Genomic DNA, 16,520 nt, shown 5'->3' with positions numbered 1-16,520 from the left:
TTTGAGGGTCAAGAGCAACTGTTCAGAAAGCACAAAACTCGTAATCCTTGCTATTGAAAGCACAGTCCATATGCTTAAAGGACCCCTCACACCAAATTTGGAAATTCAAGATGCTTGTGTTGTTTCATAGTCCTGTATGCAGGGCCAAGAAGATATTTTAATTTGGTTTTAAAATTAGGCTGAGTTCTCTTCCTAGTATTCAGGGGCAGTCGATATTTTCTGTGGATTGAGGATGACCGGGACTCCCCTTGTGATGTTGCAGAGTTCAACATTTGCAGGGTGTGCAGGATAGCCCAACTGTCACCCAGTGAGGAATATTGTTCGTCATCCCTCTGGTTCTGTTGTCGGGCTGCTCTCAAGGAAGTTTTGGCTGCTTATAGTAGAAATGCTTTTCTTTTTTCTTAAGAGGACATGCTCAAAGCACCCACATCGTTTCATTCTTCACTGCACACCAATCCCCCTACTTGGAAACAGCGCGTGCCAGCATCGCCAAAGCTTGAGCGCAGTCATAGCGCAGTGTCTGAGGCGCTGCTATGCTGTGGGGTGCTAGTTTCTTACAGTATTTAGGCAGGTGTTTTGAACTGATGTAAGATCGCTCTGAATTAATGCCACTAACAGTAATTAATTATATGGTGTGTTAAAGCATTTACGATACAATTTTTTCAATACCAGACGCAAAGCTACAAATTACTGTAAAAAAACTCGCTAACAAAACTTTTGCTGTCAGGGGTCCTGTAAGTTCTGTGCATAGTATTGCCCATTGAAATGTGTGGCTGTTGAGTCAATGTAAAACTTAACCAAAGAAATTGTTTCTTGCCTTTGTGATTCTATTGAAACACCCTGCCATTCTCAATTGTTTTGTCAAGGGCAGCTCAAGACTATTTACATGAAGCACATAATACAAAGGATTCTGACAAATTTAATATCCTGTGGTGCCATTCTCCGATTCCTCTTGCAAGTTCCTTGATGATGTAAAAGGAGCTACAGACAAGGAAGAAATCTCAAAACTGAACAAGCGGCGAAAGGTGGGCTAGTTGGTACATTAATCAATAGTATGATATGGCTACATGACAAACATGGCTGCTACACATTGTGAAAATTTTAAAACGAATAAAACACTGGCGGCAAACATACAATGTGATGAGGAGAAAAGCATGAAGGAAATGTTATCTCCCAAGGGGCTTATTTTCTTTATTACATGCAACTAATGTATCTGACAGAATTTCCTTGGCTTAATTCTGTGTCAATTTTCATTCATCATCATCAGCCTGACTACGTCCACTGCAGGACAAAGGCCTCTCCCATGTTCCGCCAGTTAACCCGGTCCTGTGCTTGCTGCTGCCAATTTATACCCGCAAACTTCTTAATCTCATCTGCCCACCTAACATTCTGTCTCCCCCTAACACGCTTGCCTTCTCTGGGAATCCAGTTAGTTACCCTTAACGACCAGCGGTTATCCTGTCTACGCGCTACATGCCCGGTCCATGTCCATTTCTTCTTCTTGATTTCAGCTATGATATCCTTAACCCCCGTTTGTTCCCTAATCCACTCTGCTCTCTTCTTGTCTCTTAAGGTTACACCTACCATTTTTCTTTCCATTGCTCGCTGCGTCGTCCTCAATTGAAACTGAACCCTCTTTTTAAATCTCCAGGTTTCTGCTCCGTCGCTAAGTACCGGCAAGATACAGCTGTTACATACCTTCCTCTTGAGGGATAGTGGCAATCTACCTGTCATAATTTGAGAGTGCTTGCCAAATGGGTCCACCCCTTTCTTATCCTTCTAGTTACTTCAATCTCGTGGTTCGGCTCCGTGGTTATTACCTGCCCTATATAGACATAGTCTTTTACAACTTGAAGTGCACTATTACCCATCTCGCAGTGCTGCTCTTTTCCGAGGTTGTTGTACATTACTCTCGTTTTCTGCAGATTCATTTTAAGACCCACCTTTCTGCTCTCCTTGTCTAACTCCGTAATCATGAGTTGCAATTCGTCCCCTGAGCTACTCAGCAATGCAATGTCATCGGCAAAGCGCAGGTTACTAAGGTACTCTTCATTAACTCTTATCCCTAATTGTTCCCATTCTAGGTTTCTGAAAACTTCCTGTAAGCACGCGGTAAATAGCATTGGGGAGATTGTGTCCCCCTGCCTTACATCCTTCTTGATTGGTGTTCTGTTGCTTTCTTTATGAAGCACTATGGTAGCAGTTGATCCACTGTAGATTTCTTCCGGGATGTTTATATATACTTCATCAACGCCCTGATTCCGCAGTGTCTGCATGACGGTTGATATTTCTACTGAATCAAATGCCTTCTCGTGATCTATGAAGGCTATGTATAGTGGTTGGTTGTATTCTTAGCATTTCTCTATTACCTGATTGGTAGTATGAATGTGGCTGATTGTTGAGTAGCCTGTTCGAAATCCTGCTTGTTCCTTTGGTTGATTGAATTCTAGTGTTTTCTTTACTCTGTTAGAAATTACCTTTGTAAATAGCTTGTATACTACAGAGAGCAAGCTAATCGGCCTGTAATTCTTCAAGTCCTTCTCATCTCCTTTCTTATGTATTAAGATGATGTTAGTGTCCTTCCAAGACTCTGGTACTCTTCCCGTCAGTAGACACCTCGTGAACAGGGTGTCTAGTTTTTCTAACACAATCTGTCCTCCATCTTTCAGCAGATCTGATGTTACCTGATCCTCACCAGCAGCTTTGCCTCTTTGCATGCTCTCCAACGCTTTTCTGACTTCTATCATTACTGGTGGGGTGTCATCTGGGTTACTGCTAGTTCTTATAGTATTAGGGTCGTGGTTGTCCCAGCTACTGCACAAATCTCTGTAAAACTCCTCCGCTATTTTAACTATCCTATCCATACTGGTAGTTATTTTGCCTTCTTTGTCCCATAGTGCATATATCCTATTTTCGCCTATCCCAAGTTTCCTCTTCACTGCTTTGACGCTTCCTCCGTTTTTCAGAGCGTGTTCAATTCTATTCATGTTATACCTTCTTACATCGAATACCTTACGCCTATTAATCAACTTCGAAAGCTCTGCCAGTTCTATTTTGTCTGTTGTACTTGAGATTTTCATGATTTGACGCTTCTTAATGAGATCCTTCGTTTCCTGGAAAAGCTTGTCAGTGTCCTGTATAACAACCCTGCTTCCAACTTCCACTGCACACTCCATAATGATACTCGTCAGATTATCTATCATTGTATCTATGCTAAGGTTGGTTTCCTCACTAAGCGTCTCTCATAATCATATAGTGGTTTTGGGACGTTAAACCCCACATATCAATCAAATCCTCACTAAGAGCCGAGTACCTGTTCTGAAGCGACACTCTAAATTCCTGTACTTTCCCTCTCAGTGCTAGCTCATTGAGTGGCTCCTTGCGTATCAGTTTCTCGCGTTCCTTCGTCAAGTCTAGGGGAATTCGGGACCATACCATTCTATGGTCACTGCATCGTACCATGCCAACCACTTCCACATCCTGCACATTGCCTAGGTGTGCACTCATTATAAAGTCTATTTCGTTCTTATTTTCGCCATTAAAGGTCCTCCATGTCCACTTACGGTTTCCTCGTTTTCGGTAGAAGGTATTCAAAATCCGTAAATAATTGCGTTCTGCAAATCCTACTAGTAGCTCTCCTCTGGCATTTCTAGTACCGATGCCATAATCTCCTACTGCCTGGTCTCTAGCCCGCTTCTTTTCTACCTTTGCATTAAAGTCTCCCATCGGTATAGTATACTGTGTTTTTACCTTGCTCATTGCCGATTCCACGTGTTCATAGAAGCCTTCAACTGAAGCATTTATCATGGCTGGATGTAGGCGCGTAAGCCTGTACTACCTTCATCTTATATCTCTTATTGAGGTTAAATACGAAACCTACCACCCTTTCATTAATGCTACTATAGTATTCCTCTATGCTACCAGCTATGTTTCTGTGAATTAGGAACCCCACTCCCACTTCTCTTCTGTCAGCCAAGACCCGATAGCAAAGGACTTGCCCATTCTGTAGCACCGTCATCTGACCTCCTAACCTCACTGAGCCCTATTATATCCCGTTTAACACTCTCTAGCTCCTCGAATAGTACACCTAGACTTCCCTCACTACATAAGATTCTAGCGTTAAACGTTGCCAAGGTCAGGTTCCAACGGCGGCCTGTACGGATTCAGAGATTCTTAGCACCCGCTGCTGCGTTGCAGATCTGACCGCGGCCGTGGTCAGTTGCTTCGCAGCTGCTGGGGACTGAGGGCCGTGAGTTATTTGACGTAAGCATGTGGGAGGTAGCGGCCAGATACTGCACCAGGGTGGCCAATCCTTCTCTGGTGAGGGAGTGCGTTCTCGGCGGTGGTTACCGGCGAGGCCGCACCCCAGGCCTCGTAGTGCAGTTCCATCACCACGTGGATTTTCTTTTATCCGGTTGGGAATTGCGCGGCACCGGGATTTGAACCACGGACCTTTTGCATGCGAGGCGGACGCTCTAACCACTACGCCATCGCTGCTCCCTAGAACAGCATAGTATGCCTTTTACAGCTCTTAAGTGCTCCAACTGCTACACTCACTTTCAAATAAGCAATCAGCACTGAAGACCGACCAGAAAGTACACTCATTAGTTGTCTCTGTTTATTCTATGAAAGGCGCATTCTTGTATATACAAAAAAAATAATGAAAACATAGTAACCCCCTAAAGTCAAAATTTGTCTGATCGGGGAAGAATACATCAATCATGAACACATGGTGCCAAGGGAGAAAATGTTTACATCAAAAGATATTTCAGCTCCTGCATGAGAGCTTTGACAGCAACAGCAAGAACACCACCTTCATTCATTTATAAGGTGATTGTATCACTTTTTACAGGCAGTGCACATAAACGGAGAAGCCCCGCCGCGGTGGTCTAGTGGCTAAGGTACTCGGCTGCTGACCCGCAGGTCGCGGGTTCGATTCCCGGCTGCATTTCCGATGGGGGCGGAAATGTTGTAGGCCCGTGTGCTCAGATTTGGGCGCACGTTAAAGAACCCCAGGTGGTCAAAATTTCCGGAGCCCTCCACTACGGCGTCTCTCATAATCGTATGGTGGTTTTGGGACGTTAAACCCCACAAATCAATCAATCACATAAACGGAGAAAAGGTTATCGGTGCTGTTTGGTGCGTAACATAGCTGACACAAACTTCGGTCCGACACAAATTCGTAAAATTCCCACGGTGTCCAATGGGCCATAATTTAAATGTTCCAAACCCTTCTGCATGCCTCACCGTGCGATACGATATTGGGTGCAGATACCGTTAAGCGACAACCGACAGCAGCATGCTCAGGAAGTGCGTCTGCAGCCAGCGCCCAGAGACTGAAAACGGAACTACTGTTTGCCGCAACTACTGCGAACAAAACTGCACGGTCGCTGTCGACACAATCCTCTGTGGCAGCGACGACAGCTACGAAAGTACAGGCGTACCAATGTTCACCAAGTCATTTTCTGTAACCGAGGTAGACATTATGATAGATAGCAGCACACAGTGCCAAAGGCACGGGCACTGCTAGCGCACACAAATTTAAAACAGAACTACCGCTAGCCGCAACTGCTGCGCAAAAAACTGCGGTAGCTATCCATGTGAGCATTGACAGCGACTAATAAGCAGCTGTTCATACCTATGCGGCTGATGCGGCAGTAGACTAAACGCACCAAAGCTTTAAGTTAACCCCAAAGAAACAGAGCAACATTCTTTCAGCGTGGTTCGCAAATGCTGCTGATTGGTAGTCGAGGCTTCTAGGAACACGTGAGCCAAACATCACATCGCTGCAAGTGGCCTGAAATTTGCAATTGATTCTCAAAACTCATTTCGAATTGCTCCCTCTTGACCCGAGAATGATGCCGTAAATCCAAATCACCGTGTCAAAAACCCAATACCCACAGCCATTCAGCTGATTTGAGCATCGTGATCACTGCATATATAGTTACCGAGGCCACTGCTGGATGCCACCACATGCCCGCGATCATATAGGAAGTAAGCCATGGGTAATGATGCGCACTGACGAAAGAATGCACACTGTAGCCTCTTTGTCATACCACTCCCAGCATAGCATTCAGCTAGCTCCCTATAGTATCAAAGGAAAGAGAAAGCGTTTGAAGCATGCGAAAAACCTCTGAAATTCCGCTGTAAGTTTTGGATTCTAAAAATTTTTGCGGCACTCGACTTGTGAGGCAATAAGCTCTTTTAATGAAGCCATTCAACAATTAATTAGGAAAGTGTTGTAGGGCCTTTTCAGATGAAGCTCGGACGTGGGTATCCATGGCAGCCAGCTTCATTAATTTACATGTGTCCCAGATAGACATATATGCGAGCTCTCTCTACCGAAATAAACCTTTTGTGCATATACCACTATTTGAAAACATGTTTCACTAGTTTTATAACAGTGAAACTGTTTAAACCAGGTGTAAAGTGTCAAACCTGCCACCACCATCATCATCACAAACGGGTATGCACCACAGATTTTGGGCAAATCCCACTACTCCCCTATCGGAAAAAAACGAATGGTGGGCATGGTGGAAACCACCACCCACCATTATAGTGGATTAATGTAGTGGGTGAATGGTGGGAAACGCCCACCATGGCGCATGGTGGGTATGGTGGGTGCTGCAGCGCCGGCAACACTTGAGCGCGAAATGACGTCAGAATCACCGTGACGAGCTGCGACAAAAAATAAAAAACAATTCTATAAAAACGACATAAAAAATACCCGTCTCGTAAAAAAAAAAAAAAAAAACAAGGCGACACGGAGGATCGAACGTGCCACCTACGGATTCCAAGTCGAAGACGCTAACCGCTGCGCCACACCAACATGACGTTGACTATGTGTTAAATACTTAGTTAGCATACAAACTTAAGGTTCAACTTGAGTTATGTTTGTCGTGTACACAACATAGACAAGATCTATACCTGCTACTAAAAATTGCACATTTATTAAACACAAGCAATGGCGGCCTGTAACGATTGCCACTATGTTAATGGCACTAGTGCTATTTTTTTTTTACAATTCACAACTTCAAGAAAAAAAAACCAATTGGACTGGGGAGCTGCAACAGTTTACCGGCGGGGTCTGCCAAGTTTAATATCCGTTTCGCGCTCGTTCTAAAGGGCGACATCTGCTCACGCTTTATGACGCTTCTAGGCTCATTCCATAGATACGCCCGCCTAATTTATTTGATTGAGTATTGGGATGCTTTTCGCGCAATGTAGAGGGCGGTCGCGCCAGCGCAATGTTGTAGCTCTTTCGCTAAAGCAACAACTACATAACGGCTTGGCCAAAACGAATGCAGTGTGCCGGAAACATTACGCTATCATATTGGTTCACCAAGCACACGAATTGCCACGTCTGAGTTCTCGTACAAAAGCTAGAGAAGTGCCGGCGAGTGCGACCGGTGGCTGTCGGTGAGAAGACACTTAATTACGTTCTCTGGGAGTGCTTTAATCACGTCGCATCGATGTTTGTTGCTTCTTGAGCGGACACCATACACAATGAAAAATGCTTCATTTAGGTTAATTGATGCCATTAGGCTGCGCTGTATTGCCATACTTAATCGTCGTAATCGTGTATTCTGAAACCCGGAAGCACAGATAACACAATTTTACGGGCTCGGTCAGTAGGCCTAACCTTTGGTGGAAATCATGGTGGTAGAACATGTAGTGTACAGATTCCAGCTTGGTACACTATATAAATTGCCCGCCATTTTAAGCCCACCCATCATCTGCTTACTGCTTCTCAGCATTATCGCGATGGCGGGCAGAGCTTCTGAGCTTGGTACACCATGTGGCCCACCATAAAAAGCAGCACCCATCATCTGCTTAGTGCTTCCCAGCATTATCGCAATGGTGGGAAGAGTTTCTCAGCTTGGTACACCATGCAGCTCACCATAATAAGCACCACCCACCATATGCTTAGGACTTCCCAGCATTATCGCAATGGTGGGCAGAGTGTCCCATTATTGCCCACTATCTAGCCTCTGCTTTCCACCATCATTTCCACTTTACCCATCATCTGTACACCATACCACCCAGTATGTCCCGGCATAACCACCATATTTTCCACTACGTCCCACCATAGCCATCATAATTTCCACCATGCCCACTATTATTTCCACCATGCCCACTATTATTTCCACTACGCCCACCATGTTTTCCAGTATCCACCATGGCAATTTTTCCGATAGGGTCCGCTTAATAGATTGCTTTGTTGGGCGTGTTGGTTTCTTCTCAAGTAGATGTGAATGCAAACGAACAAGATGCAAGAAGAGAAGACGACTACAAGAGTGCTCATATAGTCTTTTCTTTGCGCGACCCAGTGCAAACATTAACATTTTTTTAGAGGAGAAATTTGGTTCATATGAATATTTCTGCTTGCTTTTGAGATCAGTATCACTTATATTTTACTGTAATAAAATATTTCCGAATGAAGATGTGGAAAAAGTGTCTGTCCCATTTAAGCAATTCCTTTTGATCGAGAATATACAGTACCAATAAAAAAAAAGAGTAATGCTCACCCCTGCAGCACAGATGCTGGGCTATTCGGAACAGAATCTTCAACAGAGCTAAGCAAATGTTTACTCAAATCTCCAGTGCCATCTTCAGTGCCAGACTTCATATGCTGCGAGGCATCATCTCTCATGTCTGGCTCAGTGCCACTGGGTGTCTCAGGTGTCTTTGTTCTTGCATCAATCAGCTACGGATGACTTGTCATCCTTCAACTTATCATGGTCATTCTTGCATCAGCTATGGATGACTTGTCATCCTTCATCTTATCATCGTCATCGTCTTCACTCTGTGTCTCATACATTGTCTCTCCACCTGGTGATGGTGAGCTGACTGTTGCAGGGGCCCAGGCATCTTTAGATTTTTCTGCATCATCATCTTCGTCTTCATCAGCTGTAAGCTGAGGATCTTCCTGCAGATCGTCTTCTGGTGTCTGTTCATCCCTCTTCATACATTTTGGCATATAATTTCTCTTTTGCTAATGATGGTCAAACATTGTCTCATTACTACACAACTTCGGGTAATCTAGCATGGTGTACCATGACCGCGAAGAATACATAGGCTTAACAAGTTAACCATTTCTTACTTTTTAAAAAAAAGTTAACCATTTCTCACGCACACAGTATGTACTACTCGTGGGGTATATATAGCCCCTACTTTGCAGGTGCATGTCTGGCACAAGGGAGCACTTCCATTTCAGGATGAATTATAGAAAATGCGAACCTATAGCACTAACTATACTACCTGGTTACGTGTGTTTGGGGACGTAGCTCAAGTCTTTTATTCAGCCTTACTTATAAAAAATTATATTTCATATCTATTTATTATAAAAGGGCCACAAAAAGGCGTTTACAGTGGCCGAAACAAGGGTTAGAATTCATTCTGAGTGCATTTTAATGCTTCACACGGTTAATATATCAGCAGTTAAAAGGTAATAATCGTTTTTGGCGTTTGACGCGTCAAAGCAATGATAACATCTGGAGACACGTCGCACTGGATTAATTGTGATCATCTTCGGGACTAATTATGACCCTTTGGTTATTTCGATCCGCCAGCCTTGTTAATTTGCTATAATTTACTAAGTTTGTTGTATTTATCTATTACAACGCGTGTAGCACTTGCTTATGGTTCGTTAACTTGTACTTCTCAGTTTCTACAATAGCCGAATGACGTTTACATATCTCGGTTGTGTGATTTAAAACAAACTGCATTTTCTTGATCAATGGATATTTTCTATGTCATTTTTTCGTTTAATGATGATACGTCGAGACGATTCCGCTCATAAATCATCAAAATTGGAATCACACACTAATTTGGATAAGATAGTCAACAGCCGGGTAGCAAAAGGTAGTAATGGGGCGAGAAAGGTAGTAACCGTTGCAGTTACCACCTCTTTGATTCCAGTTAATAGCTGTTTACTAACATAGGTAGTAAACAGGTCGCAAAAAGTTAGTAACGGTTGCATCTAGTAACTGTTGAATAAGGTAGGTAGTAAACAGGTAGATAAGGGTAGTAACGGTCCCAGAAAGGTAGTAACCGCTGCAGTTACTATACCTATTTGCTTGCACTTGCTACCTTTTTACTAACTTTTTTAAAGAGTGTATGGTGTTAAGGCGTCCGTATAGATATTCATATGAATACCCATATGTATATCCAAATCATTCCTTTGCTTTATAAATATCTATGCGCACCTTCTTTGTGCTTTTTTTTCCTTGTGGTTCTTTTCCTATTTGTGTGATGCGTTCTACCTATAAATTTGTTGTAATTCACACCAGTGTATGCCATATTCTGGTGCACTGATCTAGTCAAGCCTTCTCAGACTTTTTGTCCATGCACCAAACATTTCTAAGATGTTGAATAAAACTGAATTGAAAAAAAAAATAATATGGTGCTGAGAAGTCGATATGGATGTTCGTAAGGATATTCATATTCATATGGATATCCATATTGGCATGGATATTCATAGCGTGTCACGCCGACGGACAGGGGACATGGCTTAACCCAAAGGAGTTTCGTCCCTATAACGTATGGGAAGCTTACTGCTGACTCCAGGACCAGTTTAGAGAGGGCGCCATCCCCTCGATGGATAAGTGAGCGCTCCTCCTATTACGCTTCACCAGCGCTGCATCGCAACACTAGATGGCGAAAACCCTACCTGATGGAACCATGTGCAGACAACAACCGCCGTGACAAGCAGGAAGCTTATGAAGCGCTAAAAGAAATTATCCCCTTATCTGCGTTACTGCTAAATTCGTCGAAAGACGATAGTCTTGCATCTGGAGAGTGTGAACAAAACGTTTATTTGATGTTCTGCGCGACAAAAACGGTGAATGGTATTCTGTAGGCACTGCGTTAGAGTGTCTCAATCCGTGCAGCGAAGGCGAACGAGTGCATCGAGGCACGTTAGACACTAGCGCTATCTGGCAGTTATCTTCGAAAACGAAGGAATGCGTGCGCGCCTGTCTCAGAGGCGATAAGGTGTAGAACGCAAAGCGATGGGCAGGTGCCACCACCGTGTCGTCTGAGCAAAGCGCAACAATTTTCAATAGTTGAGTATAAAGAAGAAAAAAGTCATTATTTCTATTTAATTTTATTGAGTAGCTTTGTTCAGTGTTTTGTGAAGATTGGTTAGCAATGTAGAAAGCGACAGAGCAAACATCAATACCTTAGAATTAATACGTATAATAGATATTACGAAACGGGATGTTTCAGGGTCGCATTACTTTGCTGTTCCCACGATTATTGCTACCCAAGTCTGAAGGGCTAAACTTTCCTGAGGAAAAGCGGTATGTCTTTCTATAATTTCGAGGTGCTACACATTGATTTAACACGCAAATTAGCTGTCAAAAATACGACTTTTGCATGAGCGTAACCAGAATATTTATTCGGGAGGTGGGGGACAGTAGAATAGAGCTGCGACTGCTCTGCATATGTATTTTCGCGCGTGTGTTGTGTGCGTAAATATACATACAAAATATAAACACTTCGGTTATAGTGCACTATACTTCAGTATGGGGCGGGAACTTCGAACTGCCTTCTCCCCTGCGTACGCCATTGCATATCACGGACATCTGTGTACCCAGAGGCGTAGCCAGAAATTTTTTTCGGGGGAGGCACCACCTTGATTTCGGGAGGGGCACCCCCTTGAAATGGTCATTTTTTGATCTCTGTGCTATGGCGAAACAAATTCGGGGGGGGGGGGGGGGCATGGGCTGGGTGTGACACTTCCTGGCTACGCCCCTGGGTGTTCGCGATGACCGTGTACCTCCACTACATTCAAATGAGAAAGTAAAAGTACATTGACGTTCATGACTAACTAAAAAAGAAGTAGCTACGATTGTTTTTTTTAATTTAATTTTTATTGGATGTTTTTAGATACATAACCCACTAACTTAACGATCCTGCCACCCAGTTGTTGGCCGATCCCTCTTTGTGGACGGGTGCTAGCGTTATGAGAGGATCATCATCATCTCTGACTCTGAAGAAACATGTGCTAGTCGTTAGGAACCAGCCTTAGGGCTAAGACGATAGTTATAGCGCGAGAACAGAACGACGGCACAGAGACAAGACGGACACGAAGGACACGTGTCCTTGTGTCGTCGTTCTGTTCTCGCGTTATAGCTATCGTCATGTCATACCAACTAGCCCAAGCTGCCACACTTCTAGGGCTAAGGTTCATAACGCTCTCATAGCGTAAAACGTTACTCTATGACGCCACAGAACACATATAAAACCTATAATGTACGACGCTCTTATCAACGCAGCGTGCCGTATGAAACTAGATGGCAGTCAAGCCTGGTAAAGTCCTTGAAATTTTATTCAGACAGGGACTTGAGATGATGATGTTTGTGGTGGTCCCCTTTGTATCCGGTGGGCACCTTGCGGTATCCTGCCCGGAACGATAAAATAAATGAATTATCTGGCAGCGTGCACTCCCGCCCAACGTTACTAGATAGCTTCAGTTGTAAAACTCTCCCCATGCGCCGTGCGCCGCCGGCGTCTCCGTTTCTCGGCGTGCCGCGAGAGGGCGGGACCGCCGCATTTTGCTCTACCCGGCCGCTGCTCATCGCGTGCAACGGCGCTTCTCCCAACGCCGCTTCGGCCTTCTCATGACGTTAGCGCACGATAACATCAAAGATTACCCGCTACCCGTCAAGTTGTCCGCGTCCAGACTACATCTAGGCCAGAGTACTTTCCAGTAGCTGCTCAGGATCGCTTAATGTGGGGCAGAAAAGCCGTCCGTTACGGCTCATTGCATTGCTTTCTACAACAGGTCAGCCGAAGCGCATCGTAGTTTGCGCGCGCTTGCGTCGGCAGCTCGCCGGCAGTCAACCACGAGCGTGAACGGTCTGCCGCAAGCTGGTAGCATGGAATAAGCCTCCGTTAAAACTTATTTTGATTGTCTCTTCCGAATTTTATAAAAAATCACGAAACCGCTCATTTTGTTTCCAGCCAAAGAAGCAAGGTCACCATTGGAGCTACGTCATTTAGTGGCTCTAGTAATTATGGCCACTCGAAGACGAAACTTCCCAATTGTCTCGACGTCCTTTTTGGAATAGTACCTTTTCCATGTCTTGCCCTGACAACAGTTAGCTTTACCAAACGCCACCAAGAAGCGACATTTCTGCAAAAGGCGAAATAGCTTTAATTGAAAGAATGATTGAGTCAATTAACTGACGAAGTTAAACCAGCTTACATGTCAATAAGCATAATGTTCTTTTCAGCAATTTATTGGTTTTCACAGTGCACACTTTACGGCAGACACAAAGTAGAAAAATATATGCAACGTTTTTTTTTTAAATTTACAATCAACTCCACACCTTTTTTGCTTGAGGTGAATATTGCTACAATATACCAAAGCATGTTAAGAGAAACAAAGTAAGTAATGAATAGATACATGCAAGCATTTTTATTTACAAATCAACTCCACATCTTTTTTGCTTACGGTGAATATGGCTACAAAATACGAAATCATGTTGACAGAAAAAAAAGTAATGAATAGATACATGTATGCAAGGTTTTTTTTTTTTCATTTACAACAAACTATACAACTTTGCCAGCGTGCTTACAGCAGCTTAGCGCGTTTGCGCGCCGACTTGACCTGCACATTCAAGGCACGCTCTCGCTGAAGGAATCTGGAATAGAAATGCATGCGCGTCACAAAAAAAAAAAAAAAAAAAAAAAGCTCCTTATCCGGTGAAAGCTCCTTATCCGCACGCGGGATGGCCTTATTCCAAAGCGAGCGAAGCGTCGCATCTTTGGGAGCCGAGAAGAAGTGCCTGTCCGTGTTGTTCTTGTTGCTGCTGTAGCCACTGGTACACCCGGGAACGAAGCAGGTCGGCATTGTCGGCCTCAGCCTCACATGCAGAGGCCCACAGCAATAAAATACAGTCGCTCGAAAATCACGAAATGTGCCACTCGAACGGCATCGCTCATTCAGCACTTCTGAAAACGACCGCGCGAACAAGAAACGCCGGAGACCGGGGCACCGAATGCGCCGGCTACTGCGGCGCATAAGCGAAACCGCCTGCGAGCGCCCCGGCAACCGAGCCGGTTTGTTTCATCTAGGGACCTTAAGCCGGTTGCGACTGCAGCGCCACAGAGAGAAAGATCGGTGGCGGTTCCGGGCAGCGCCGGCCAGTTTTACAACTGAAAATAATCTAGTAACGTTGCTCCCGCCATTAGTTGATGGCAGCGTTCCTTGTAGCCACCATAGCAGCGTCATAAAACACCTATAAACTACGCAGCGTGCGCTCCCGCCATCTTTTGTGTGATAGCTGAACTAACTGTAGCGGTTGCTGGCCTTCTTGATTACCTGTTCCGAAAGTGCTGCGCTCTGTCGGAGCAAATCTCAAATACCACTTGCTGTTTTTTTTTGAAGAAAAAAAAACATCTTTCCAAAAGTTTGTGGTTTATACGCGCAAAAAATATTTACATATTAAAAAATTTGGCGTCAAAATTAATGAACAGCTTGCGATTGGCTCTGAGGGGGCGTCTTTTATTCTTGCTGCTCCGGTAGTAAACATTTTGCCACGTGACCTGGCATAGCCAATGCCAGCACAGTGTTCACGTGCTCGCCAAGTGATCGGTAAATCAGTGGTGCCGTGAGATGCGTGCCCGTAGTCCTGTGGAACATTTCAGCAGTGTGTTCGGGAGTGGTTGTGGAGTGTTGTGTGTGGCTTGATGTATTCTTGATGGGATGTCTCAATACGATGCCATAATACACCTCTTGGCTGGAGGGTAAGTTATGCACAGAAGCGTGCAGTCAACCGTACTGCGGCTGCCGTAATGTAACCCCGAACGGCGAGCAGCGTCGCAGCTCGCTGGGACGCGCTATCACTGTCGAGGTCTCCCTGAAAGAAAGCCTTCAACGTCGTAGGCGTTAGTTCCCGAGCCGTGTCGTGCTCTCACGGCTGCTCTTGTGGAGCCAGGGGTTTCGGGTTGCTGTCTCTTTTGTGCCAGCGGACGTGCTGCCCGTTTCAGCGAGCTGCTTACGGTTAAGCTGCGGTTAAGGACATCGTGGTCGTGGCGGTCGAGTAGCCGGGCGTTTATTCCACCACGTAGTACACGAACCGAGCCTCCCGACAAAAAAAAAAAAAAAAACGGTGCACCGCTAAGATCTGTTCAGTTTCCCGCAGCAACGTGTGCATGGCGCCCTTTGTTTGGCTTGTTTAGTTGAAAACGTGCGTTAATTATCGATTGGAGTGTGGGGCCTTTTTCGTGCTACGGGATGGCAATTCGCTGCGCAGTGTTGTGCCGGATCGCGCTGTGCAGCTGGTGGAATGTAGGACGCGGTATTTGTTTTGGGCATGCCGCAAATGTGTGCGGACGCCGTCTCGGTCACGTTCACACCGGCGCAGCAGTTCACGCGTTGTAACGGATTGTGTCTAGTACTTTTCCGATTTCTTTCTTTAGTTCGTGCGTTGTAACGGATTGCGTGTTGAACTTTTCGGACTTCCTTTTTTTATTTCTTGATTTGACAACATCTTCACACCAAACTTTTCTGGCATTTACTCTTCTTCACCCTGCCGAGGAGGAGGAGGAGACTGCACGTTTGGAGGACGTTCGCACGTATTTACGGTTAAGTTATACAGATTGAGGAGGTGGATGGAGGGTGTCATGTTTTCTAAAAGAGACTTGTGCCTTGCGGTTTTTGTTATTTTTCCCCCCGCTTTGTTCCGGCTGTTGTTTCCCGACCACCGGTGAATGCCCCAAACGGGATGTAGAGCCTGCCCGAACAACTGGCATTCGGACTGGGTGCATATCGCCGAGGCTTGTCGAAGCTGCTTCAAATTCAGGGCTCCCGCCGCTTTTTGTCTATTTTTCATGCATCGAGAGTATTATTTCCCCACTTATGCGCTTCAATGGCACCATGAAAGCAGGGTACAGAAACTCGGTCCAAAAAATTTCCGTGGCGGAAGGAGGAGTAGGGTAATTAGTGTTGGCTCTCCCTCGCGAGCTTGTTTACTGCGTGCGTTGCGCCGTTCGTCGTGAAGCTTTGTTGTATTTTGCGAAGAGTAACGGTGGCAAGGAAAAATAAGTAACTCAAAGCAGAGAGAGAATTTTAACCGAGGTGCGCATCGTGACAACACCGTCGTTCCAGAGCCTGACATTCGTCAGCGCAGCACTTTTGACGGAACTCAGTTCGGTCGTCCGGTGCTTCTTGCGAAACGGCCTGGCTGGTCACTGTAGTGTATGAACTGTAGTACACACTCGCTCGAGGAAAGTGTCCCAGTGACGCACGCATCAAGAAACTAAACGATGCTTGAGTGCCAGCCAACTGCCTTAGTAGGCTAAGCGCGGAATATTTGGCGCGGCGCAGATGTTTAAGGGAGAGATGTCGCTTGAGGGGAAGGGGAACGTCTTTTGTTTTTGTGCTTCTTAAAATAAGGATTTTGTCAACACGCTCAAAGAATAGAAAGACTTTCGCACTTGCCACGCGCCGTGCCGAAGGTCGTGTTTGTAGCAGGTGCTTTTAAATTGTGCGCATTAGCGAAAAAACT

General features: G+C 45.0%; 1 protein-coding gene across 1 annotated transcript in view; it reads left to right on the top strand.

Annotated features, from left to right (window-relative positions):
* The first annotated feature begins 14,588 nt into the window (after positions 1-14,588).
* Positions 14,589-16,520, top strand: part of Rim2 (replication in mitochondria 2) — a 38,410-nt gene continuing 36,478 nt past the window's right edge. The window contains exon 1 of the mRNA XM_037433337.2: positions 14,589-14,757. Coding sequence (XP_037289234.2) covers positions 14,717-14,757 — 41 coding nt within the window. The 5' untranslated portion in view covers positions 14,589-14,716. The remainder of the gene's footprint in view (positions 14,758-16,520) is intronic.

This window comes from Rhipicephalus microplus, chromosome 3 (assembly GCF_043290135.1).
Source record: "Rhipicephalus microplus isolate Deutch F79 chromosome 3, USDA_Rmic, whole genome shotgun sequence".
In the NCBI taxonomy this organism is placed as follows: Eukaryota; Metazoa; Arthropoda; class Arachnida; order Ixodida; family Ixodidae; genus Rhipicephalus; species Rhipicephalus microplus.
The sequence above is the reverse complement of the archived record's forward strand: the minus strand, read 5'-3'. Positions and strand labels throughout refer to the sequence as shown.